This window comes from Prunus mume, linkage group LG4, assembly GCF_029339155.1.
Source record: "Prunus mume cultivar Tortuosa linkage group LG4, ASM2933915v1, whole genome shotgun sequence".
In the NCBI taxonomy this organism is placed as follows: domain Eukaryota; kingdom Viridiplantae; phylum Streptophyta; class Magnoliopsida; order Rosales; family Rosaceae; genus Prunus; species Prunus mume.
In genome coordinates this window covers 12,189,183-12,214,106 of record NC_142701.1, presented here as the reverse complement: position 1 = coordinate 12,214,106, position 24,924 = coordinate 12,189,183, and the positions used below count along the sequence as shown (strand labels likewise).

The 24,924-nt window shown below is 37.8% G+C and overlaps 1 protein-coding gene, 1 long non-coding RNA gene, 1 other non-coding gene and 1 pseudogene across 4 annotated transcripts; 2 read left to right on the top strand and 2 right to left on the bottom strand.

Moving 5' to 3' along the window:
• Positions 1 to 12,068: 12,068 nt before the first annotated feature.
• LOC103327850 (uncharacterized) lies at positions 12,069 to 13,610 on the bottom strand. Its single transcript, XR_001677285.2, has 3 exons — positions 13,476 to 13,610; positions 13,036 to 13,253; positions 12,069 to 12,194 (listed from the first exon to the last, which is right to left on the bottom strand). It is a non-coding gene; the product is annotated as an uncharacterized LOC103327850 (long non-coding RNA).
• Positions 13,611 to 18,042: 4,432 nt separating this feature from the next.
• On the top strand, positions 18,043 to 19,601 carry LOC148917915 (uncharacterized; annotated as a pseudogene). The gene is made up of 2 exons (XR_016126108.1): positions 18,043 to 19,384; positions 19,463 to 19,601. The product of XR_016126108.1 is annotated as an uncharacterized LOC148917915 (transcript).
• A 1,824-nt stretch (positions 19,602 to 21,425) lies between these two features.
• LOC148917913 (uncharacterized) lies at positions 21,426 to 24,002 on the top strand. Its single transcript, XM_089050444.1, has one exon. It carries the CDS (start codon positions 21,426 to 21,428, stop codon positions 24,000 to 24,002), a length of 2,577 nt encoding a protein of 858 aa, XP_088906570.1.
• LOC148917914 (small nucleolar RNA R71) lies at positions 21,927 to 22,033 on the bottom strand. Its single transcript, XR_016126575.1, has one exon. It is a non-coding gene; the product is annotated as a small nucleolar RNA R71 (small nucleolar RNA).
• Positions 24,003 to 24,924: the final 922 nt, after the last annotated feature.

The following is a 24,924-nucleotide window of genomic DNA, read 5'->3' as shown; positions in this document are numbered from 1 at the left end:
AAGGAACTTTGTATTTAGCAACAAAAAGCAACTGTTTTGGAAAGAATACATCAACTTTGGAGAACTTGGCTTTTTTAGTGAAATGGCGAATTAGCTCATGGACTGAAACAGGCAGAATTTCATCAGCTAGACCATGTTTTTCCCACCAATGGAGGAACCAATAGGGAAAAGAACATTTGAACTTATTGTCAAAATTTATAAACCAGGAATGACTAAAGTCCTCAGATTGGTGGAGGAAAATAGAATACCAAGCTTCAATATAATCAGAATAATTATATTGCAATTTTAACTGAAGGGTTTTCAACTCATAAGGGTGGCTACTGAAAGAATCTTGACTTATGACTCTGTGAATATAGAGGGAATGATAAAGGATGATCTCAGGGTGATCGCGATCCTTTATCGGCTTAATTTCAACTGACTGAGTTTCAAGTAATATATCTCTATAATACTTGAGAGACTTGTATGGACTGGGCAGCATATAATGAAATCCCGGGGGAAAATTGACAGGACCGCCCGAATTTCCCCGAACCCGAGGCGGATCCGTCTTGGTGCCGACATCACTGCGATGCGGGCCCACTTACTAGAAATCCAAGACATCCTACCAAAATTTTGGCAGAGTCTCCCCTGTAAAAAGCTCAAACCCAACAATATTCAACCTGCATAATTTACATCATAGATATATTCCAACTGCCAGCATGCTTTTAACATACAACAATCCAACATAAAATGGCCTCCGGCCTCAAGTAGCACCTAACATGGGCGATAACAGAGCATCTACAGAATTTATTTACAACAAACAGTAGAGTAGAAAGAATTTATACAGACCCTAACGACTGACGACAAGTTCGGAGCTCGTGACTTGCTCGAATGCCTCCAAAAGCAACTACTGTCTGGGGGGCGCAAACCAGAAATATGTGAGTGGACAGAAATAAAGTTGCACTTTAAATCAACATAATAACCCCACCATGTAAAAATAATGCTCTAGCATGCAGTTTCACAATTCAGAAACCAAACTCAAAACACAAAATCCCCAAAATCCAAAACATCTCCACATCTCAAATCCACAACTCATTTCCCCAAAGATATGCAACTCTCATCAACCCGTAAATAACCATATATAAATATATATATATAGCTAGGACTTTAATATAATATATACTTCTCTCCATACTAATGTACCGGGGAGACAATCCAACCGGGGGATTGTTAACTGGTACGTAGGATTTCGAACACTAACCCGTCCGAGGATGAGTAGTCCAACCGGGATGGAACTCCATAGCTCACACGCCGGCACTGCCAAGCGACACGTGTAGCTCACAAATCTCATATCAAGTCCTACGCGCGCAGACAGTATCATCACCCCACCGGCACTGCCAACGACGTGTGTGATGATACTCAAGCAATATACATACTCTTCCCATACGCCGGCACTGCCAACGACACGTATGGAAAGTGTCTCACACACCGGCACGCCAAGCGACATGTGTGAGACCCGCAATCTCATGGCCTTCCCACCCCACCGGCACTGCCAACGACGTGTGTGGGAAGCCTAGTAACTAGGGAATGGTACTCACCTAACATACTCATACATCTCACAACCATCCCTCAAATTCACATCTTTCCACAATCTCACCACAACAACCTCTCATACTCTATACATAGGCAATATAGATAGACATCCAGAAATCCATATCAACATATTTATCATACTCAAATATATAAGTCTATACTCAAAATATATAGCCAAGATGTATAAGCATATTCAAATCCATCAACCAAATGCTTATTAAATCAAAATCACCATTTAAAATATATGCACAAAACTTTCATCAATAAAAACCATGCATATGCTTAAAACAAAGTCCACTCACAAATAATCCCAAGCTGCCCGGCCCCGAGAGGGTCTGCCTCTGCGAGTGATCAACAAAGTACCTATTTCGAGATACAAATCATTGATTAACATCACGTACTTCCAAAACGGAAATTCACAAAAGGAAATATTTAAATCCCCAAGTTCCCGGTGCGCTCACGTCCAAAGGAATATCCTAAGGTCCGGTTGCAGGTTTGGAAATCGCTTCTCGATCGCACGGTAATCGCGATTTCCCTAAACTTCAAATTATTGAATCGGAACATCCAGGGCTCCGATTCACGATCCGCGAATTCCTATAGGTTTCTAAGAGTACCTAGATCAACATACTTCAGTTTGAAAACGATCCAACGGTTAGAACTTATCGAACCCGGATAACGCACAATATGCGAAATCCGTTCGATAGTCAAACGACATCCAAATTGAGATCCGCAAAATCCTACGCACTCGTGACATCCTAAGGATCTCATCAGGATGAAAAACAACTTCACCCGCCTTGCCCACGCTCCGCCACACGCGCCGGCAGCGCGTGGGTGTGTAGAGAAATTTCCGGCGACGGAAAATCTCCACACCAACACTCACCCTTCCTACCCTAGCTTCTTCTCAAGGTCAGGATCACTTTATTCAACTACCACGAGGTCCAATTCGCACGGGAACTGGCCGGAATTTCAAATTGAAAACCGGCCAAAACCTAGGTTCCAAATTCACTTTCAAACTTCAAATTCGATCCAAACCTACCCCAAAATCAGCTAGAGCACGTAAAAAGGAGAAGAAACCTCACCTGGTTCACCGGGATTGGGACGGCGGAGACGACGGCGCAACGCCGTGAAAAATCCGACTTGAACGGTCGATATCGTGGCGGATTTGAGTTTTCCGGTCGGGATAAGCGGTGGGTTGTGATCGGGGCTTCGAGGTGAGTCGAAGCGGGATCGGTGCCGGCCCTTCCGTTCTGAGAGAATCGAAGAGAGAGAAAGAGAGGGTCGAGGAGAGAGAAACGGAAGAGAGAGAGTGTGCGAGAGAGAGAGAGAGAGAGAGAGTGAGGTAAAAATGAAAAATCTGATTTTTTACTAAACCCTTTAGAAAATTTACGGTTCTGCCACCGAACAAGTTTTGATCGCCAAAACTTCGTTAAATCTCGATTCAAGCCTACCGCCTGTCTACGGTTTCGTCCCAGTACCACCTACGCAACCACACCACTCATGGTCCCAAAATCTTCCTGGATACAAAAGTGACCAAAATTACCCTTAACCCAAGAGTAAATTAATATTTTCTCTTAATTAAATTAAAATAGGAAATAATTGGAGTCGGGGTGTTACAAAAATAACGTCTGGCTATGGCAACTAGATCAGAATTAATATCATAGACAGGCTCAACAACAAATAGATGAAAATTGCTTTTGGGCATATAGGGAGACGTCTTTTTGAAGGCAAGCGAGGACGGTGAGGATCAAGCGAAAAAGATCATAGCGGAGATTAAGGTTGACTAATAACTGAGGCGAATTTGGCCTCTGTGGAACCTAAACTAGAGAATCTATTAGCAACGATATTGGTGTGGCAACTGAGATTGGAGTGCAACCAGGAAAAGGGACCAACTGTTTGGGTGTTTCGCTTATTTTGACTCATGGATGGGGAAGGATTCGGAGCGACTGGGATGGCTTGGGTTGTTTTGCTGATTCTTTTTGCTTATCTTTTTTAGGTGCCATTGTGCATCTTGCAAGAATTCTCGAGTAAGAAAATCAGGGATTGAATTGAATTCTCACTTCCTCTCAAATATTCAATATCAAAATAAAATATACTTAAAATGCTTTGCCATCGTGCAAAAATCTGTTTAGATGCAATGTTTTGAACATCTTTTTCTAAAACATGTTTTGCAGATTTACAATCAACTCGTATTGATTAAGTAAATCATCTTGAAATTTACTAATACATAATACAATAGCTAATATTTCTTTTTTAATAGTGCTATAATTATATTGTGACTGGGTCCAAGTACCGGAATGAAAGCGAACAATCTGTTCTGGAGAATTTGGACAGGCTCTTTGTTTGAGGATACCACCATAACCTATGTCAGAGGCATCAGTTTCAACTATCTTAAAGGAATCAACTGAAGGAATACCAAGACAGGGAAGTGTCTTGACATGGGCTTTGATTTGTTTGACAACTTCAGTATGGATGGTTGACCATGGGGGAGGATTACTCTGCAATCTATCAAACAAGGGCTTACATTGCTTTCTCAGATTTTTGTAAAAGTCAGAAACATAATTTAGAGATCCTAGAAATCTATGGAGTTGACTTTTATCAAGAATTTGATCAGGAAATTTATCAGCAAACTGAATGACTCGATCAATTGGGGAGATTTGTGACTGGAAGATATTGAACCCAAGAAATCTGATGTTGGTTTGGAATAACTTGATTTTCTTGGCAGAAACAACTAGACCATTCTGTTTGACAATTTGAAGGAATTTATGCAAATGTTTCCAATGTTGTTCTATTGACTTAGAAAAGATGAGAACATCATCAATATAGACAATTGAGAAATGACTGTAAGGATTAAAAATTTCATTCATAATATTTTGGAATTCACTAGGGGCATTTTTCAGACCAAATGGCATTACAATCCATTCATAATGACCGAAAGGGGTGACAAATGCAGTCTTATATCTATCTGACTTGTCTATTTGGATTTGCCAGAAACCCCTCTTCATATCAAATTTGGAATAAAAAACTGGTTTTTCTAATCTATTAATTAGGTCTCTCTTTTTAGGTATGGGATACCTAATCCATTCTCAAACCGAATTAAGTGGCTTGTAATTGATAACTAATCTTGGGACTCCTCTTTCTAACTCAGCATTCTTCTAGACATAGAAAGCAGGACATGACCAAGGGGACTTACTTTTGCGAATTATTTTCTTCTGAAGTAACTCATTAATTTCTTTTTTACAAAACTCCATTATTTCTTGACCCATCTGGATTGGCCTGGCTTTAGTAGGAATGTTTTTCTCACTAAAGGTTTTGATATAGGGAAGACAAACAACATGTTGGTCAGATTCGGACTCTGAGCTGACCACTATGGTTTCATCATTGCTTGTTTCAGAGTCTCGCAACTCTAAAACCTTTATCAACTTTTCTTTTTCTTCATATATATTTTAGACCTTAACTTCCAAAACCTACAACCTGACTTCGACCGCAATAATTTTAACACTCCAAACCAACAACACTTAGCCACCTTTGCACAATATACACGGACTTTAGCCCCCAGCTTTTTGCCCCAAAACCTGTGATTTTCGGCCGCACCTTCCAGCATAATTGGCTGCCAAGCTCCTTCAAAATCGGGCTCCAAATCTCGGCCGCCACATTTCGTCCATTCGTGCCCAGCCGTATTTCTCTGCCCATTTTTCCTAGCTCCATCCAATCGCACCAAATCGTGCCCAGTTGCATTCGGGCCTCATTCGAACAAATCTCAGCCACCAACACTCCAAGCAGAACCCGGCCGCTCTTCTCTAGTCGAACCCACCGCCAACTCGAGCACCATTTCAAAAAACTCGGGCTTCCCTGTCCAGCCTCATTCGAACAAAACTCGGCCGCAAAACTCTCAACCAAGTTCGAACTTCCCGGCTGCATCCACAAAGCCTAACTCCAACACCCGGCCGAATTTAGTCTCCACTCAAACTGCTTGTCCATTCTATTTGCATAGCCTGGCTGTGGTTTTCAATAGCCCCAAGCAGCTACATAAAACTCCCAACCTATAAGGTCATTTACAAGTTCATATCCGGTTTTGGGGACATTTACTAGTACATACTCAACGTCGCGGAAACTCTACAATTTACCCCCTCCATTAGCCAAATCGTTAGTGAATCTGTTAAATGCTGATTTGGCGAATATGAGTTCCAGTTTTTTAATGAGGTGGACTTACATGTGGACAAAACAATAAATAAAAAATTATCTACTTTTTAAAATATTAAAATCACTATTTCATTAAAAAAAAAGTAAAGAAAAATAAAATCAAAAAGTGAAGAAACAACCAGCTCAATCCATCCCCCTCCCGACCCATCCTTATTCCCTACCCCATATCATCATCCCACTTCCAAAGCCGTGGTTGGGTGCAACTCTATTTCATTAAACAAAACCCATATGAACTCTATTCCCCACCCCCACCCCCACCATCTGTCAAATTAATAAATAAATAAATCATCTTTTGTTGTTTAATGAAATAGAGTGCACACAAAATCCAGATCTGAATCTGGGTTAGGAGTTGAATCTAGAGTTGGTTTCGTCGATGGGAGGTGGGCGAGGGGGTAACTTTGATGGACGTCAGGTGTTGCAGTCGGAAGGAGGGAGCTTTGGTGGGCGTTGGAGATGGAAGGCCGTGGTTGGGTGTCTAGATTTGATATTTCTCTAAAATGAAATTTGAATTCGAGGCCATTAAATTGAATAAAATTTCAAATTCGAGCTAATTGGTTTGATAATACTAGACATTTGTTTTGAAATTTTCATTCTGAAATCTCCATTTTGGCATCTTGAAAGCTGATGTTGCTGCCCAATTTATTTATTTATTTATTGTAATATTTGTTGCCCAAATTTCATCTATATTGAGCTTGGGTAAATTAAAAATGGAAGTGGCAACTCATGATAAGATGAGGGAGGTGGAGTTTGGTTGTATTGGAGAGAGAGAGAGAGAGAGAGAGAGAGAGAGAGAGAGAGAGAGAGAACGACATTCGCAGTGGGTTGGGGTGGATCGACGAAGGGTTAAGTCGGAGGAAGGGAGGATGAGGGTTGGCTGGGTGGGATGATGGGAGGTGGCTGGTCGGTCGTCAAGCGATGGTGGAAGTTCCAGAGAGAGAGATGCTAGGGGGTGGGTGGCATTGGTCAGGTTGGAGATGGTGATTGTGGGAAGATGGTGCAAGTGAAAAAAAAAAATATTTTTTGACAGATGGTGGCTGGTTGATAATCCATATGAACTCTATTTCATTGAACAACAAAAGAATTTTTTATTAATTTTATTTCTTATGTGGAGTCCACGTCAATTAAAAAATAGTTCCCACAAATGCCACATCAGCATTTAACAGATTAACTAACGGTTTGGTTAACGAATAGGGCAAATTGTAGGGTTTCCACGACGCTGAGTATGTACTGGTAAATATCCCCAAAATCAAGTATGAACTCGTAAATGACCCTATAGGTTGGGGGGTTTACTGTAATTTGTCCTTCTTTTTATTAACATTTAATAGTTGAGTTATCATTTTTCAAGTATTAGTCACACAATCAAGTGGTATGTACTTACAATTTTTTCTTAAGGTAAATTTCACTTTATTACTAAGAATTTTTCAGAAATTCAAAGTTTGCTACATAAAGTCTTTTTAGTATCAACTTCATACATAAAATTCAATTTCATTTCATTTTCATACCCACTGTCATTTTCATAAAATCTTTTTTCTTTTTTAAAAAATCTGTTAACTCATGATGTGGAAATAAAGAGATCCACAAATTATTTAAAAATAATAAATACATTTATAAAAGATGATAAATATTTCTTTTTTAAAAATTTTAAAAAAATAAAATAAAAACTCTCCATCTTCCCTCTCATCCCCTCTCCGTCAACTACCAAAAAATCAATTAATTTTTTTAATTAAAAAAAATCTCTTCTTTTATCTATGTACACGACCACCTCCCATCCCCACTTCCTCACAGCCATCACGCCCCCCATCCTCTCTCATCCTAACGAAACCCCATCTCCCTCATCCTAGCTCTTACGCCAAGGTTGATCGAATAGCCCTCCCTGATAAAGGATTAGAATCAGCCCTTATGCCCTGTGGAAAATTTGGGCTTGATGTGGAAGGCTTGTAAAATAATTGATAATTAGACATTAATCTATATATATGAAGCAAAAAGTAGAGAATTGTGAAATATTCAAAATACCAGTAAATGCCCTTGGTTAATTCAATCATTAAGAATTGAATTAGGATAATATGGTAAATTCACATTTTTTCATATTAAAAAAATTAAAATTAAAAACAAAATCATATAATAGGTCATATTTTTAAGGAACATAACTACCCATGTTATCTTTTCTTAATTCTAAAAATAAAAAATAAAAAATAAAACCAATTGGCACATGCGTGAGTATGTGCCAAGGGGCTAGTAATTGATTATTGACTAGTTAATACAAGTTTTTTTTTATTTAATTTTTTTTATACCGAAAGAAAATGTGTTATTATTATTTGTCACTTTGTTTTTGGCTAGGGAGGAAGAGAGAGTCATAAGCACTACTACAAAAAGGCTAATAGGCATCGGGGAAAAACAAATGCCTTTTACTATCACATACCAATGCCTCATAAGGTGATGCTAAAGGAGGGTGTAAAAGGCATCGGAGAAAACCCGATGTCTTTTACAGAAATAACATCGGTTTCTTGAACCAAAGTGATGCCTTAACGAGCTTCAATTGTTGATTTTTGTCCAAATTTCGTTGACTTTCGATGTCTTTGACTACAACAACAACGGTTCTCTGTATACCATTGATGCCTTTTCATAAGAATCACTTCACTTATGATATATTTTCCAATGTCATGTAGGTATTTAGCATCGGTTATTTTGACATATTGTAGTGTCTGACTCTTATTAGCATTGTTTTCTTCATATTTGCGATGCCTTTAATAAGAAGAACCACTTCACTGATGATACATTTCCCGATGTCTTAAGAGGTAAAAACAACACTTTCATCGTATAATATGATGTTTGTGCTGAATCTAGGTGTATTAAGTGATGTAACAATGCATTTTTTTTCTCTCCTGTCCTTCAACTCTTGTACTGCCACAACAAAATAAATAAAAGGCAGCTTCATTCAACAATATTATCATGAAACATTACATTTGATAGTTTCCAAACCACAAATTGTTAATAATCTACATGATATAAATATTTCAAACCTCAAATTGTTAATAACCTAAAGGCTTATTTATTGTAGCACCCCCTGAAACTTCGGTTAAATCTCACTTAACCCTCCCCTCCTGGCCCTCCCCCTCTCTCAAAGTTAAAATGGCCCACTTTACCCCATTGACCGTGGTTTGTGTTCCACTTCCCCCGCCCACCTTTAACACCATCCAAAAGACCGTCAGAAAAGCTGACTTGGTAAGGGCATTATGGTAAAAGTACCCACATTGGCCAATTGTTGACCATAGTCAGTAGCCTACGTGGCATATTGGACCCCACAGGCGTTGAAAATCCTAATTTAAGCTACTGAAGGGGGTGAAGCAGACCCCAGATAACAATCCTCTCTCTTTTTCTTCAATAATAGGGTTTCTAAACCCAGAAAAATTACTTACCGCCGTTTGAAGGATTTAAGGTTCCCCAGAGAAAAATCTCTCCATTTTTCTTCGATTAAAGAGTGTGAAGATGAGGAAAGAACCTCCACAAGGAGAAGAGGTGGCCGTTGCTGCACCTCATTGCTATTGTGGGAGGCTTGCTTGGCTGCAGACTTCTTAGACACAGTTCAATCCACTTTGGAGGTTCTTTGTGTGTCACGGTTGGTCCACAATTATGATGATGAGCATCATTCAAATTGGGTTGCTAAGCTAGCATTGATTATACATTGCGAGTCACAATTTTATGAGATCTCTCTATTTATGTTTTGAGAGAGAATTAGTTGAACAGTTCTCTCATGATATTGATGATCATTGTTCATGGTCCGTATGTGCCATGATTTATGGACGGTCAGGATCTACAATAAATTGAATGGATACTTGTTACCATCAAACTCTGCCGTCTTTCTTCCATTTTGTAGATAGCACATCATGTCCTTAATTAAAGCACGCGTTCTGTGTATGTTGCATGGTTTGCATAGTTACTGCAAGTTGCATGGTTTCTTTAATATTTAAAAGGATAACATTGAACACAACTAGGGGGATTCTTTGTTTTTATTTATTTATTTATTTAGATTGTTCATCATTTGAAGACTTGATAATCATTAAGTTAAATTTCTCCTGGAATTTCTCCTACGCGAGTGTGAGCCCATGTTGTGGCATTCGCAATTGCTCTGACATGGAAACTTCTTTGAAGCCTATGTGTTGTATTGGTGGTTAAACCTCTGGATTGGAAATATACCAAATTTACCGTGTTAAAAAAATTTCTCCTTTTTTTTTTTTTCTTTTTTTTTTCTTTTTCTTTTATTATTTTTGTTTCATTTTCTTCCTTTTGTTTCTTAGCAAAGAAGAACAAATGATCATTTCAACTGTTGCAGTCAAACAAATTCTTTGATCCCATTGGTTTTTATGAATATAACTAAATTTCAAGGCTAATAAACCTCAAGAAGTTGAAGACCATAAAACAATTAGCGGACGACACAATGTAGTAATTAATGGGCTATTTCTGTTTTGGACTTAGTCATATGTTTTTAAATTTTTGTTAGGTTGAGATTAATGGGCCTTCACTAGGGTTTTAGTTCTTGTTTTATTTGTATTTTAAATTACGTTTCTACTCTTTTATTTATTAATTTATTTTTAGCCGAGTCAATTTCTTTTTGCCCCTTTCTACCAAAAAGTTTCATTTCTTTCTTTTTATTAACATTTAATAGTTGAGTTATCATTTTTCAAGTATTAGTCGCACAACCACAAAGTGGTATGTATCTTACAATTTGTTCTTTGGGTAAATTTTATTTTACCACTCGGAAATTTCTCGAAATTCAAAGTTTGCTACATAAAGTTTTTTTGGGTATCAACTTCGTACATAAAATTCAATTTTCTTTCATTTTCATACCCACTGTCAATTTGCCATAAAAAAAAAAATTCTGTTAATTCATGACGTGGCAAAAAAGAAACCCACAATTATTTAAAAATAATAAATACATTTATAAAACATAATAAATATTTTTAAAAAAAATTAAATTGAAAAAGACTCTCCACCTTCTCTCCCAACCCCTCTCTGTCAACTACCAAAAAATCAATTAATTTTTTTAAGGGAGCTTCACTAATATACTCAAAATAGGAGCTGAAATTATAAAAAAGCCCCATATGAAATGCACTTTAGAAACACACCCAAAATCCATTTACTACATAAAAAATGAGTGTTGAAGTTCCTATAAATTACATGGTTGCCATTGATAAACTTAAAACCAGCCCAACACAAAAAACTCAAAAAAAAACCCAAAATAAGCCTAGCAAGCCCGAAGTACATTGTTAATACCATATTATAAAAGTACATTGTTAATACCATGTCATAAAAGTACATTGTTAATACCATATCATAGAAGTACATTGTTAATACCATGTCATAGAAGTTTATGTTAAAAGCGTAATAAAGGTACTTCCTCTTAATAATTAAATTAAAAAATATACAGCTGTTGATTTTTGGGTTTATTTTGGGTGTGTTTCTATGTTTTAAATAGTGTAGGGTATATTTATAGTTTCATGTCTAGGAGTGGGTGTTTCACTAATTTGCTTCACTAGTATACCCAAAATAGGAGCTGAAATTATAAAAAAACCCCATATGAAATGCACTTTAGAAACACACCTAAAATTCATTTACTACATAAAAAATGAGTGTTGAAGTTCCTATAAATTACATGGTTGCCATTGATAAACTTAAAACCAGCCCAACACAAAAAACTCAAAAAAAACCCAAAATAAGCCCAGCAAGTCCGAAGTACATTGTTAATACCATATTATAAAAGTACATTGTTAATACCATGTCATAAAAGTACATTGTTAATACCATGTCATAAAAGTACATTGTTAATACCATATCATAGAAGTACATTGTTAATACCATGTCATAGAAGTACATTGTTAATTCCATTTCTTACAAAAAAATTCAAAAAAAATTCAAAAAAATCCAACAAGACATTCGATATCCTTTGTAGAAACCACCTCTAATTGTCCATAGTTTCACCAAAAACAATCACAAAGGCAAAAGGAAATACCTCTACAAAAAAAAAAAAAAAAAGTGCACTGTTAATACTATGTCATAGAACTATATTCCTAGTAAGAATCACATTTTGCATATCATAAACTTCAAGTGCACAACTATATATACAGCAAAATATAAAGCATGCTTTGTTACTGCAAATATGTTAATATTATCTCATAGAAGTACACTGTTAATACTATGTCATAGAAATCAACTCAATTGAATGGTATGAACAATATAACAACTTTTCATACCACTTACTGGAAGTTAACAACTACATCATTTTATTTGCATAATAGGTGCGATAAATGTTTACAACTCCATACCACTCAAAATCAACTACATCATTTCAAAATCAACTACCAGTAGTTAAGACTTCTATAAATTCCTTGGTGCTACCCTTGCAATGGTACTAAGGTTGTTCACCAAATCTGACAACAAGAAATAAGAACAAAATAATTAAGCATAATAGAATAACTGGAACAACACAGATAACAATCATAAGCCCAAAGCGCATAACTGATAAGGTGAAATAGTATATAGAATTTCATTAGTCTACTATTTCACTACAAACTACAGGGATAATATGAAATCATTCACTCCCCGCATCAAAATTTCAATAGATATATGCTGAACCAATAAGAGAATGACATAGATTTTCTAAATTGAACTAAGAAATCCATTTTCATAATTCAACGGGGCAGAAAAAGCAAAGAAACTCCATATAGTAGATCCATAAAGGAAAATAAAAAGAGGATATCTTGTTTTTCATTCAATAGTAAGCTCTGTGGGTTAAGTTGCAGAGCATTGCGCTACACTCGGGTTAGAGATGCATATTTAGCAAGCATTTCATATTGAAAATAGTCAATTTGATCATCCAAGAAATTAATATAGGTCTTTGGAGTCATCAAATAAGTTCATGTGTATGACAGATTTTAGAAACTTATTGCTTCAAATGAGAAATTGGTTTGGTTTCAAAACGCAGAAAATAATTCCTTATAGCTAAATCTTACAGCCAAATCAAAATGACTAGTGCTACTACATCAAATATGAAACAGCCTCACACACTTGGGTACAAGCTCTTGTAGGGATTAAATTGAACAACTACAGATGAGAGATAGCAATGCATGAATTTTCTGCCAACACATATGACCAATTCAAAATCAACCAACACCAAATAGCAAACTAAAATTCAGAAAATATCTACAAATTGTTTTTTTAATCCATTTTCCACATTTAAACTAGAGATAGAGAAAAGGAGAAAAATCAAACCAAATAGGCAATGCTCCACTGCCACCTCTGCAGTTGTAACCTTTGTTACCACCACCGCCGCTTCCACAAGACTGAGCTTCATTGACGATGATGTTACGACTGTCGAGGTTCTGGTCGTTCATGCCTTCGATTGCATCTCTCATGGCCTTCTCATTGCTGAAGGTGACGAAGCCAAAGCTGAAGCCCTTGGACCTCTAGATCTCACGGTTGTTGATGTTCTGGAAACACAAAAAGAAACCAAATCAAATCAGATCCGTCGATCAAAACCAAAACGTTGGAGTATAATCAAACGAATACACAATAATAAACAAAAATGAAAAGGAATCGATCGATCTATCTTCAATCTTTGGGAGAGAAAGATCAAGTAACATAGAGAAATAGAAGATCAAGTAGGAGATAGAGAACATGCGTCAAACGGCCCTTCGATTCGATGATCTCACCGAACGGAGAAAAGGCTCTCTCCAGCGCATCATTGTCTGTGGCCTAGGCGAGCCCTCGAAACTTAGAATGATGAAGTTGAACAAAAACTGAGGTGGAAGAACAAAAACTGAAAATTGGGGTTGAAGATGAAGATGAAAGACTGGAGGTCGTGAAATGAATTCTGATCTGGTGTTGATTAGAATTCCAATTTTATGTTAAAAGGGTAATAAAGGTACTTCCTCTTAATAATTAAATTAAAAAATATACAGCTGTTGATTTTTGGGTTTATTTTGGGTGTGTTTTTATGTTTTAAATAGTGTAGGGTATATTTATAGTTTCATGTCTAGGAGTAGGTGTTTCACTAATTTTGTAAAAAAAAAAACACCTAACAAGAAACAAAACACCATGCACTTAATTGTTTTTTGGCTTTTTATGACAAATGGTCTTATTATTTTATTTTTTTTTGGTTCTACAAGCCCGTTAAATAATTGCGAACACGTAACCTCTAGATTCATCCAAAATAATTAAGGACTTATTGATTGATTCTAATAGGCCTGAAATGAGAACTTCTGAAAAGTTGAGTAACAACCTGTAATAATTAAAAAATTTCTTGGGTTAGTAAGTGTGAAAAAAGAAAAATATAATTAAAATTTGGGAGTTTCACTAAAACACTCAAAATGGGAGATGAAATTATAAAAAAACCCAACATCCAAAACACTTATAAACATACTAAAAATCCATCATTACACACACTCAAAACCCATTTATAAACACACCCAAAAAAATATAGAATTGTTGACTTTAGGGTTGATTTTGGGTGTGTTTCTATATTTAAATAGTGTTTGAGTTTTTTTATAAATACATGTCTAGGATTGGGTTTATTTATAAATTTGTATTTTTTTAAGAATAATGCTACTCTTACCACATTTATATACTACATTCTCATACCACCTTATGTGGCAGATGAGGTGGACAACACATCAATTAAAATTAATTTAAAGTTTTCTTAACTTTTATGATTTATTGACACTTTTTAATTGATGTGATTATCAATTTCATATGCCACATAAGGTGGTATGAAAATGTAGGATATAAATGTGGTAAGTGTAGCATTACTCTTTTTTTAATTAAAGAAAAACTCTCTTCTTCTATCTCTGCACACGACCACCTCCCATCCCCACGTCCTCACAGCCATCACCGCCCACCGCCACTGCCTCCCATCCTCCCTCATCCTGACGAAACCCCCTCTCCCTCATCGCAGCCCTTACACCCAAGGTTGTTCGAATAGCCCTCCCTGACAAAGGATTAGAATCAGCCCTTACGCCCAAAATGATCGAACAAAGTTCTGATACAAGTTGTTGGAATTTATTAAGTGATCTGATACAACTATTGGATTGGATTGAGTGTTGGGGTTTAGGATGTGTTTGTTGTAGGTGTACAAGGATAGACCCTCTTGGCTTTGCTCGTTCCTTGATGATGATGTAATTGTTTGATAACTTTGTGAGAAATTGAAGCGGTAATGTTATTATTATTTCCAGAACAAAAATGTCCAGATTTATAATGTACAAGCTTTATACTAGTGTACTTTTATTATTTTATACTAGAAATTGGGCATAACATTTTCCACCTCTAAAAATGTCAAAACTAACTAAGCATCAATATTTTTATAATTATTATGAAGACAAAATTGGGAAACACACAGTTCTGTTTTCTGCTTGAATATTAAGCATTGACTTTGACTTTGGTCGTCGTGGACGTACCTGTCCATGTCAATGATGCCATGCTCTAGCTGTGAGTATGACCAATCTGGCTTGCCCTGTGGAAAATTTGGGCTTGATGTGGAAGGCTTGTAAAATAATTGATAATTAGACATTAATAATTGATTATTGACTAGTTAATAAAAGCATTTTTCATTTTCCTTTTACAAAAAGACAATGCATTATTATTATTATTATTTGTCATTTTGTTTTTGGCTAGAAAGGGAGAGAGTCATAAGCACTACTACAAAAAGGCTAATAGGCATCGGGGAAAAACCGATGCCTTTTTACTATATCACATACTGATTCCTCGTAAGGTGATGCTAAGGGGGTTGTAAAAGGCATTGAGGAAAACCTGATGTCTTTTACAGAAACAACATCGGTTTCTTCAATCAAAGTTTTGCGTCAACATCGATTTCTAAAAATGTCAAAACTAAGTAAGCACCAGTATTTTTATAATTAGTATTAGATAAGATATATTTCTTGACCGAGTAATGCTAGAAAGTGAAGTACCCCATTAGCTAGTAAAACATATTACACTACTACGTTTCACTATTTGCGCGACGAAATATTGCGCGACGAAGAACAACTCGTCGCGCAAACCATACTTGCGCGACGAAAACAACTATTCGTCGCGCAATCCACTGAAAATTTGCGCCACCAAACTTTTTCGTCGCGCAAAATGTATATGCGCGACAAAACAATTTTTCGTCGCGCAAAGCAGAGTTAAAAAGCGGGGAATTTTTTAGCGCGAAACATTTGCGCTGACGAGAAATATCGTCACTAAAGGCAATATTGCACGACGAACAAATTCTCATCGCGCAAAAAGGACAGTCCTCATTTAGCGCGACGGAAAGACGTTTCGTCGCGTAAGAGAACAAGAGATATTTTATTTTTGGCGCCAAAAATGACCAGGTGAGATATTTTTTGCGCGACGTAATTACATTTCGTCGCGTAAAGTTCAACGTTCTGCGACGAATATCTTGTTTTGCGCGACGGAATTTTGTTTTTGCGCGACAATTTTACGCGACGGAAGTTGGCGCGACGGAAAGTTCCAGCGTCGCGCAAAAGTTAGATGTCGGCAGGTGTTTGCGCGACGAATGATTTGGTTTTTTGCGACGGGAGTTTGCGCGACGAATAAGTATGTTCGTCGCGCAAAGTCCTTCTTCTTCATATTAGAATTCTGCCATTGCAGAGGCAGAATGCAAAAACAAAGCATTCTGCCTCTGCCTCTCTCTCAACCTCTCTGCCACTGTTGGGATTTCAATACATTGATTGAGTAAGTATTTTTCGTCATTAGTTTAAAAGTATTAATTTAAGTTCGTACTAAGGTTTTTTAATTTGTTTTCGTTAGGGATATTTGTAATTAGCGATTGGTGGAGAACGATTGAGAAGGTATTTTATTTGTTTTATATATGTTTAAAATATTCTTGTGAAGTTATATTTATATTATGTTGTGCGTAACGTAGTACAATCTGTTGTGATGTACGAAGTTAATTGAAATTAACTTCGTGCTTTTATTTTTATGTTTAGTAACACTTAGTTTCCCGTTCGAGATTAGTTGGATTTCGTGCATGGATGCGTAATGCATGACTGCGGTCCAATTAATTCTTGAATTGTCCCATTATTTGGACAGTTTGGTAATGCATAGTGTTGTCACGTAATCTATGGCTACAGGATTAGGTTTCGATTGTGGATATTTCGTTGTCATCTCGGTACGTTCTTCGGGTGGTACATAGGTATTTATAACTATGGCCACCTCAAGAACTGTAGCGAGATGCTGGCGAAATTCATCCACGTCGAAATCTAATCTCATGTAGTCGTAGGTTACGTGGCAGGAGTATGCATTCCCGAATGGGATAGGACCCTTACCGGAGGCATAAGGTGACATTATAACTTCGTATGAAGTTGTTGTGATTGTTGTGTTGTGATTCTGGTTTCAGGAATTATGGACAGAAGGTGGATACAAAACCCGAACAGATGCGCAGACGAATACTTGGATGGAATCGAGGATTTTATTGAGTTTGCACGTAGACACAACCCGGGTGCAACTAGAATCCGTTGTCCTTGTAGGAGGTGCAACAACACGTTATGGGAGACAATTGAAAATGTTGGATTTCATTTAGTAAGGAATGGAATGATTGAGACATATAGCATTTGGAACCTTCACGGGGAACAATTAGAGCATGCTTCGTCTTCAAATGCCACAAGAGTGGACAATGTTCAACCTATTGTGGATGCTAATGATGAAGTCATGGATATTATACAGGATGTTTTTCCATTTGCATCGACCAACATGAATCAAGAAGAGCAAGATGATGTGCCTACACCAATAGACAGTGCGGAGTTTGAACAATATGAGAAATTGTTAAAAAATGCCAACCAAGAGTTATACCCGGGGTGCGAGAGCTTTTCCGTTCTCACGGCCATTGTGGAGCTAATGCACGGAAAAATAAAGTATCGTATGTCGAATCTGTGTTTTGATTACTTTTTGGGAGTTTTCAAGAGAATGCTTCCGACGGACAATTGTTTGCCGAAAGACCATAAACAGGCACATAAGGTGTTGAATGGTCTTGGATTGGGTTATGAAAAAATTCATGCTTGCAAAAACAATTGCATGTTATTCTACAAAGAGCATGAATCGTTGGATACATGTCTTATATGCAATGAGTCGAGGTTCAAGATGACATCTCAGAATAGGACGACTAAGATCCCACAAAAAGTCATGCGTTATTTGCCCCTGAAACCTAGGTTGCAGCGATTGTATATGTCGACGCATACTGCCACAGACATGAGATGGCATCAGGAAAAACGGGTAGACGATGATGTGATGCAGCATCCTGCAGATGGGGAGGCATGGAAAGAGTTCGATCGAACGTTCCCGAGTTTGCTGATCCCCGAAATGTTAGATTGGGACTTGCCACTGACGGATTCAATCCGTATGGGGTTCTAAACCAACACCACAGCACTTGGCCGATTTTCGTATTCCCATATAATTTGCCGCCTTGGAAATGCATGAAAAAAGAATACATGATGATGACTGTTTTGATAACTGAGGATCCTGGGAGGTCAATCGATGTTTACTTAAGGCCGCTGGTTGATGAGCTAAAGGATTTGTGGACAAACGGTGTTCGCACGTACGATAAATCAACTAGGAAGATGTTCACTTTGCGGGTAGCAGTTATGTGGACTGTGAATGATTTCCCAGCATATGCAATGGTTTCTGGGTGGAGCACAAAAGGTTATATGGCATGTCCTGTATGCAAGGAAGATGTAACTTCTGGTTGGCATGCTGGAAAAGTTTGTTACCTTGGTCATCGGAGATGGTTGCCATGGGACCATGAGTGGAGGGAAAAAGATAAAGAGTTCGACGGGAACACTGAGCGTCGCCTTAGACCCAGAGAATGGTCCGGTGATGAGATATTGGACCAGCTTAACCGGTTGGATTTTGCTCCCTTCGGGAAAACAGTTAGTCGTATCAGACCTTCTACACATATGAACTGGACGCACAAGCCTATGTTTTTTGAGCTCCCATATTGGTCGAAACTAAAATTGAGGCACAATCTAGATGTGATGCATGTTGAGAAAAATGTATTCGACACATTGGTGGGCACGATTCTAGATATCGAGGGGAAGACAAAGGACACGATCAAAGCTCGTCTTGATTTGGAAAGAATGGGCATACGAAGGGGTTTATGGATGAATAGGGACAATGATAAAGCTAGAAGGGATCTTGCATTCTTTTCTATGAAACCGAATGACAAGAAAGAGTTTCTAAAGTTTGTATCGTCAGTAAAGTTTCCCGATGGGTATGCTTCTAATATCGCACGTTGTGTGAATGTTGACGGGGGTAAATTTACTGGACTTAAAAGCCATGACTGCCATGTGTTTATGCAACGCCTACTTCCTGTTGGTATTCGACACCTATTGCCGGAAGATGTAGTGAAGCCAATCATTTTGTTGTCCAGATTTTTTTCCCAACTGACGGCGAAAACTTTGCGAAAAACGGACATGTTTCAGTTGCGCCATGACATTGTCCAAGTCCTATGCAAGTTTGAGATGATATTTCCTCCAGCTTTCTTCACAAGTATGATGCACGTGATGGTTCACTTGCCAGAAGAGGCATTACTTGCTGGTCCTGTCAACTATCGCTGGATGTATCCAATAGAAAGGTATATAATCCTTATCATTTGTGTATGCATCATTATCACATGCTTGCTAATTTCAATCATATCGTTTTATTTTGGCAGGCTTCTCGGAGAGCTGAAAAAAAGTGTACGCAACAGGGCGAAGCCCGAAGGATCAATCGTAGAGGCTTGGGTTCAATATGAGTCGCTTACTTTCTGCGGAATGTATTTAAAAGATGTGGAGACGGTTTTCAATCGTTGATGTGTTCATAAATTCACATGATTTTATATCCTTTTTACTTAGTTTTGTGAATTAATTTGGACTAAAGATGCTGAGTTGAGTTATTTCCTGTTTTTCAGCTTATGAGCCACGGAATGAATAACTTCGTCAAATATTCATCATAATAGAGTTCGACATGATTCCAATTGGAGATGGGAGACAGCATCTTGAAGTTTATCCATGAATATTTTCATAATTTTTGAAGGCTGCTAAGGTGCCCATTTTTAATTAGACAATTCAGCATAAATCAATTCCCGGAGAATACTGAGTCAGCAGGGGTATTTTGGCTACAACTCACTCATACAACATCGGATTGAGGCACATGATATATGGTTGAAAAGAAGACATCCAGAGCTTTCCAAAGAGTGGTCATACGTAATTTTTGGAGGTCAGAAACGTGTCCAAATCGCATTCGCAATGAGGATCACGTGCAGTTTCCTGGAGGTTTTAGGAAACTTAGTTTTAATTAGCTTTTCTAGTTAGGAACTGACTTGGAAATCAAGTCTTCGTGTAAGGCCACTTGTTTAGGCCCATTCTAACTAGGTTTTAGGTTCTTTTAAGAGGGGAGGTCGTAGAGGCTCAAGGGACCAGAAATTTCAGACTTCAACCGTGGAGCAAGGAAGAGCCACCGTGCCTCTAAACTCTAAGGGTTTTCCTTATCTCTTTCTCCATGTTTTATTTTTGCTTTGTTACCATGATTATGAGTAACTAATTTTCTTTTACTAAGACACAATGTAACCATTTTCTAATTATTCAAAGCTTAGTTATGTCATGCTATTAGAATTTCCATGTTGTTGAAATTTAATCACTGTGCTTATTTTCCTAACTAATGATCTTGATGCTTAGCTACCATCTAGGTTTTTGGTTAAGTAATTTGATGCATGTTAGGGTATACGCCATGCCTAATATGAGTTTTGCTTTTTATGATTAAATTCATGAATGCGCCTAAGGTAAACACTATACTCTTAGGGGTTTGTGTGATTGTGTGAAGTTCTCATTGAACCTAAGGTCTTTTTATATGTTTATATTTATGCCTCACGCCAAGGATAAATTGCATGTAAGAAGAAGTGGTTAATTGCTGTGAAAAGAATTAGTCATAATTTTGGAGAACTAATCATCAACATAACTTGGGAATTTTGATAGTATGCATGCTAAGGTTTGGATAAGAGGAATTGTGGTGAAATTGTTGTCTTGGTAAGCTTCTTTAAAATCTTTCACAAACTTATTTAGTTCACATTTTTCTTCGTTATCTTGTCTTTTAATTTTCTTGTTTTCAACGTTCTTTCAAAGAAAATCTTTCAAAACCAACTTTCAAAAATCCTCTATTAAGTTTTAGTTGAGTCATTAGTTTTAAGTTTATTAATTAGGGTGTCTAGAGTAATTTAGGATTTAAATTAGTTCATAATTCACAACAACTTGAGAATTTATTCAGTCTCTGTGGGAACGACCTTGTACTTGCCTTGGCTATATTGCATTAACCTTGTGCGCTTGCAAGTTTATTTCTTGAATTTAACTATCTAATTTTCAGGTAGTAAAATTATACATCAAGTTTTTGGCGCCGCTGCCGGGGACTAAGTTTAATTCTTTGTGTTGTGTGATTTTAGCTTTACTTTAGTCTTTATTTCGGTTGCATATCGTCCCTTTTTAATATTTGTTTTATTGTTTTACTTTATTGTATTTCTTTGATTTATTCTCTTTTATTATTTGTTTCTTTGTTTTCCAGCACCACCTGTTATTCACTATCTCTTTTGTTTTGTTGTCTGTAGGTTGCTCTCAAATATTTGAATGTTGTGTGTGTGTTAGTTGATGGTCAGCACAAGATCCCAAGGTCAAGAATTAGTACCCTTTGATCCTGAGATAGAAAAAACGTTCCGAGAGCTCTGTCACATCAACCACCGAGCATTTGATACTGATTTAGAGTCTGACACAGAGTCAATGGCAGCCAACACTAAGCCCTTGAAGGAGTATTCACAGCCCACAATTTTAGAAGAGCCTTCATGTATCACATTTCCTGAAATTGATGATGTTTCGTTTGAGCTGAAATCCGGTACCATTGGTCTTCTTCCTTCGTTCTATGGTAAATCAAATGAAGATCCCAACATTCATATTAAGGATTTTTACATAGCTTGTGGTACGGTTCATATCAAGGGAGTTTCACAAGAAATAGTGCGTCTGAGATTGTTCCCCTTCACTCTCAAAGACAAGGCCAAGTCATGGTTCACCTCTCTTCCTGCTGGATCCATCACGTCATGGGAAGAACTTGCTCAAAAATTCATGCTGAAATTTTTCCCTGCCACAAAAACATTGCTACTTAGGAAGGAAATCACGAACTTTGAACAAAAGCCTCAAGAATCTTTTCATGAGTGCTGGGAGCGATTTTGTGATCTACTACAACAATGTCCTCATCATGGAGTGGAAACTTGGATGCAAATGCAGATCTTTTACCAAGGACTAACCTCAGCCAGTAGAAACAATGTTGATGCGGCATGTGGAGGAGCTCTGAGTGAGAAAGATCCTAAGGAGTGCTTCAAAACTTTTGAGAGAGTTGCTGCCAATTCTATGCAATGGGGCGATGACAGATTCACAAGGAAGATTACTGTGCATAGTGTCGATACAAATCCTGGATTCGCTTCAGCATCTCAAGTATCCAACTTGGAAAAGAAGCTTGAAAATTTCATGCAGTCAATGACCAAATTTGTTTCTCCTTCCTCTATGTGTGCTATTTGCTCTGATAATTCTCATCCAACTAATAATTGCCCTTTGAGTGATCTTACGCAGGAGCAGGCTAATCAAATAAATTCATTTCAAAAGCCACGACATGATCCCTACTCCAACACGTATAACCCGGGATGGAAGAACCACCCCAATTTCTCATGGAGCAACAACAATCCGTCTGAGCAGCGCATTTATCCTCAGCAAAAACCTGTCAATCCGAATGAACCAAGAGAACCAACTTTGAAGGAGATTATGACTCAATTTATTCAGACTCAACAACAAACAAACAATAACCTTCAAGCTGGTTATCAAAATTGTCATGCTGCAATTCAGAAATTGGAAGTCCAAGTGAGCCAGATTGCAAACGTAGTCAATGAGAGGGAGAAAGGCAAGTTACCTAGCCAACCTGAAATCAATCCAAGAGGCCAGGAGCACATTAAGGCGATAAAAACATTAAGGAGTGGGCGAACTTATGAGGCTAGACCTGAAGATGTTTCTAAGGCTGAAACAGAGGGAAAACAAGCTGCTGAAATGGAGTTAGACGTGGAAGACATGAATACACTTCAGCCACACCCTGTCCCTGCCACAACGGATGTTATAGAGGCCCCAACAGCAGCTATTGAGCCTACCAAAGAACCTACAGCAGCTACCCCTTCCAAGGAGCGAATATATGTGCCTCAAGTTCCTTTTCCGCAAAGACTACAGAAGCACAAGAGAGATCAACAAACAATGGATATTCTGGAATTGTTTAGAAAGGTTCAAATAAATATTCCATTGTTGGATGCAGTGAAGCAAATCCCAGCTTATGCTAAGTTCCTCAAGGATGTTTGCACAAACAAGCGAAAGTTTGCTACACATGAGAAAGTGATGTTGTCCGAGGAATGCAATGCAGTTCTTCTTAAGAAATTGCCACCAAAACTTAAGGATCCAGGGAGTTTTACAATTTCTTGCATTATTGGAAATTTACATATTGAAAAGGCTTTAATTGATTTGGGTGCAAGTATTAACTTAATGCCTTATTCTGTATTTCAGCAGCTAGGCATTGGAGAGATCAAACCAACTTCTGTGAGCTTGCAACTGGCTGATAGGTCTATCAAATATCCACTTGGAATCGTTGAAGATATACTAATCAAAGTGGATCAATTTGTTCTTCCAGCAGATTTTATCATCCTTGACATGGAGGAAGACAGAGAAGTTCCCATCATTATGGGACGTCCTTTTATGGCTACTGCTGGCACCATTATTGATGTGAAGAAAGGTTTATTGTCTATGACTGTGCAAGGCCAAACTGTTGAGTTCAAGGTGTTTGAAGCCATTAAGAAACCTGTGGAGATGGATGAGTGTTTTTGTGTAGATGTCGTTGATACTATTGCCCACACCACTTTCCTAGCTAATGTAAACGAGGATGAACTTCTCACATGCCTAGCTAACCCGGAGCTAAGATCAGATTCTAATGAGGCTCAACACCTTGTAGCAGTTTTGGATTCGACACCTATTCAGTTCCCAAGGTGGCGTCACACATATGAGCCACTAGGGACACCTAGCGCTCCTATCTTGCCTTCCGTTGAGATACCTCCAAAGCTGGAGCTCAAGCCATTGCCTGAACACTTGAAATATGCCTTTCTGGGAGAATCCGATACACTTCCTGTGATCATTGCTTCGATTTGATTACCGAGGAAGAAAAGCTTTTGCAGGTTTTGAGAGAGTACAAAACAGCTTTAGGATGGACCATAGCTGACATTAAAGGCATTAGTCCATCCATGTGCATGCATCGAATTTTACTAGAGGATGGTTCTAAGGCTACCATTGATGCGCAAAGAAGATTGAATCCTAACATGAAGGAGGTAGTCCGAGGTGAAGTTTTAAAACTTCTTGATGTAGGTGTGATCTATCCCATCTCTGACAGCAAGTGGGTTAGTCCAGTTCAAGTCGTCCCCAAGAAGTCTGGAATCACAGTGGTTCATAATGAAAACAATGAACTCGTGCCTACAAGAATGACCACAGGATGGAGAGTCTGTATAGACTACAGGAAGTTGAATTCATCTACTAGAAAAGATCATTTTCCCTTGCCTTTTATTGATCAAATGTTAGAAAGATTAGCTGGTCACTCACATTACTGTTTTCTTGATGGCTATTCAGGTTATAATCAGATTCCCATTGCCCCTGAGGATCAAGAGAAGACGACATTTACCTGCCCCTTTGGGACGTTTGCTTATAGGAGGATGCCTTTTGGCTTGTGCAACGCACCTGCGACCTTTCAACGATGCATGATGAGTATATTCTCTGATATGGTTGAGAGAATAATTGAGGTTTTTATGGATGATTTTTCTGTTTTTGGAGATTCATTTGATACTTGTCTGTTTAACCTCAAACTTGTGTTGGAAAGGTGCACGGACACTAACCTTGTTTTAAATTGGGAGAAATGTCATTTTATGGTACAACAGGGTATTGTGCTAGGCCATTCAGTCTCTAGTAAAGGCATTTCTGTTGATAAAGCAAAGATAGACATCATTGCTAAATTGCCGCCACCAACCTCAGTGAAGGGTGTGAGATCTTTTCTTGGCCATGCCGGGTTCTACAGGCGTTTCAT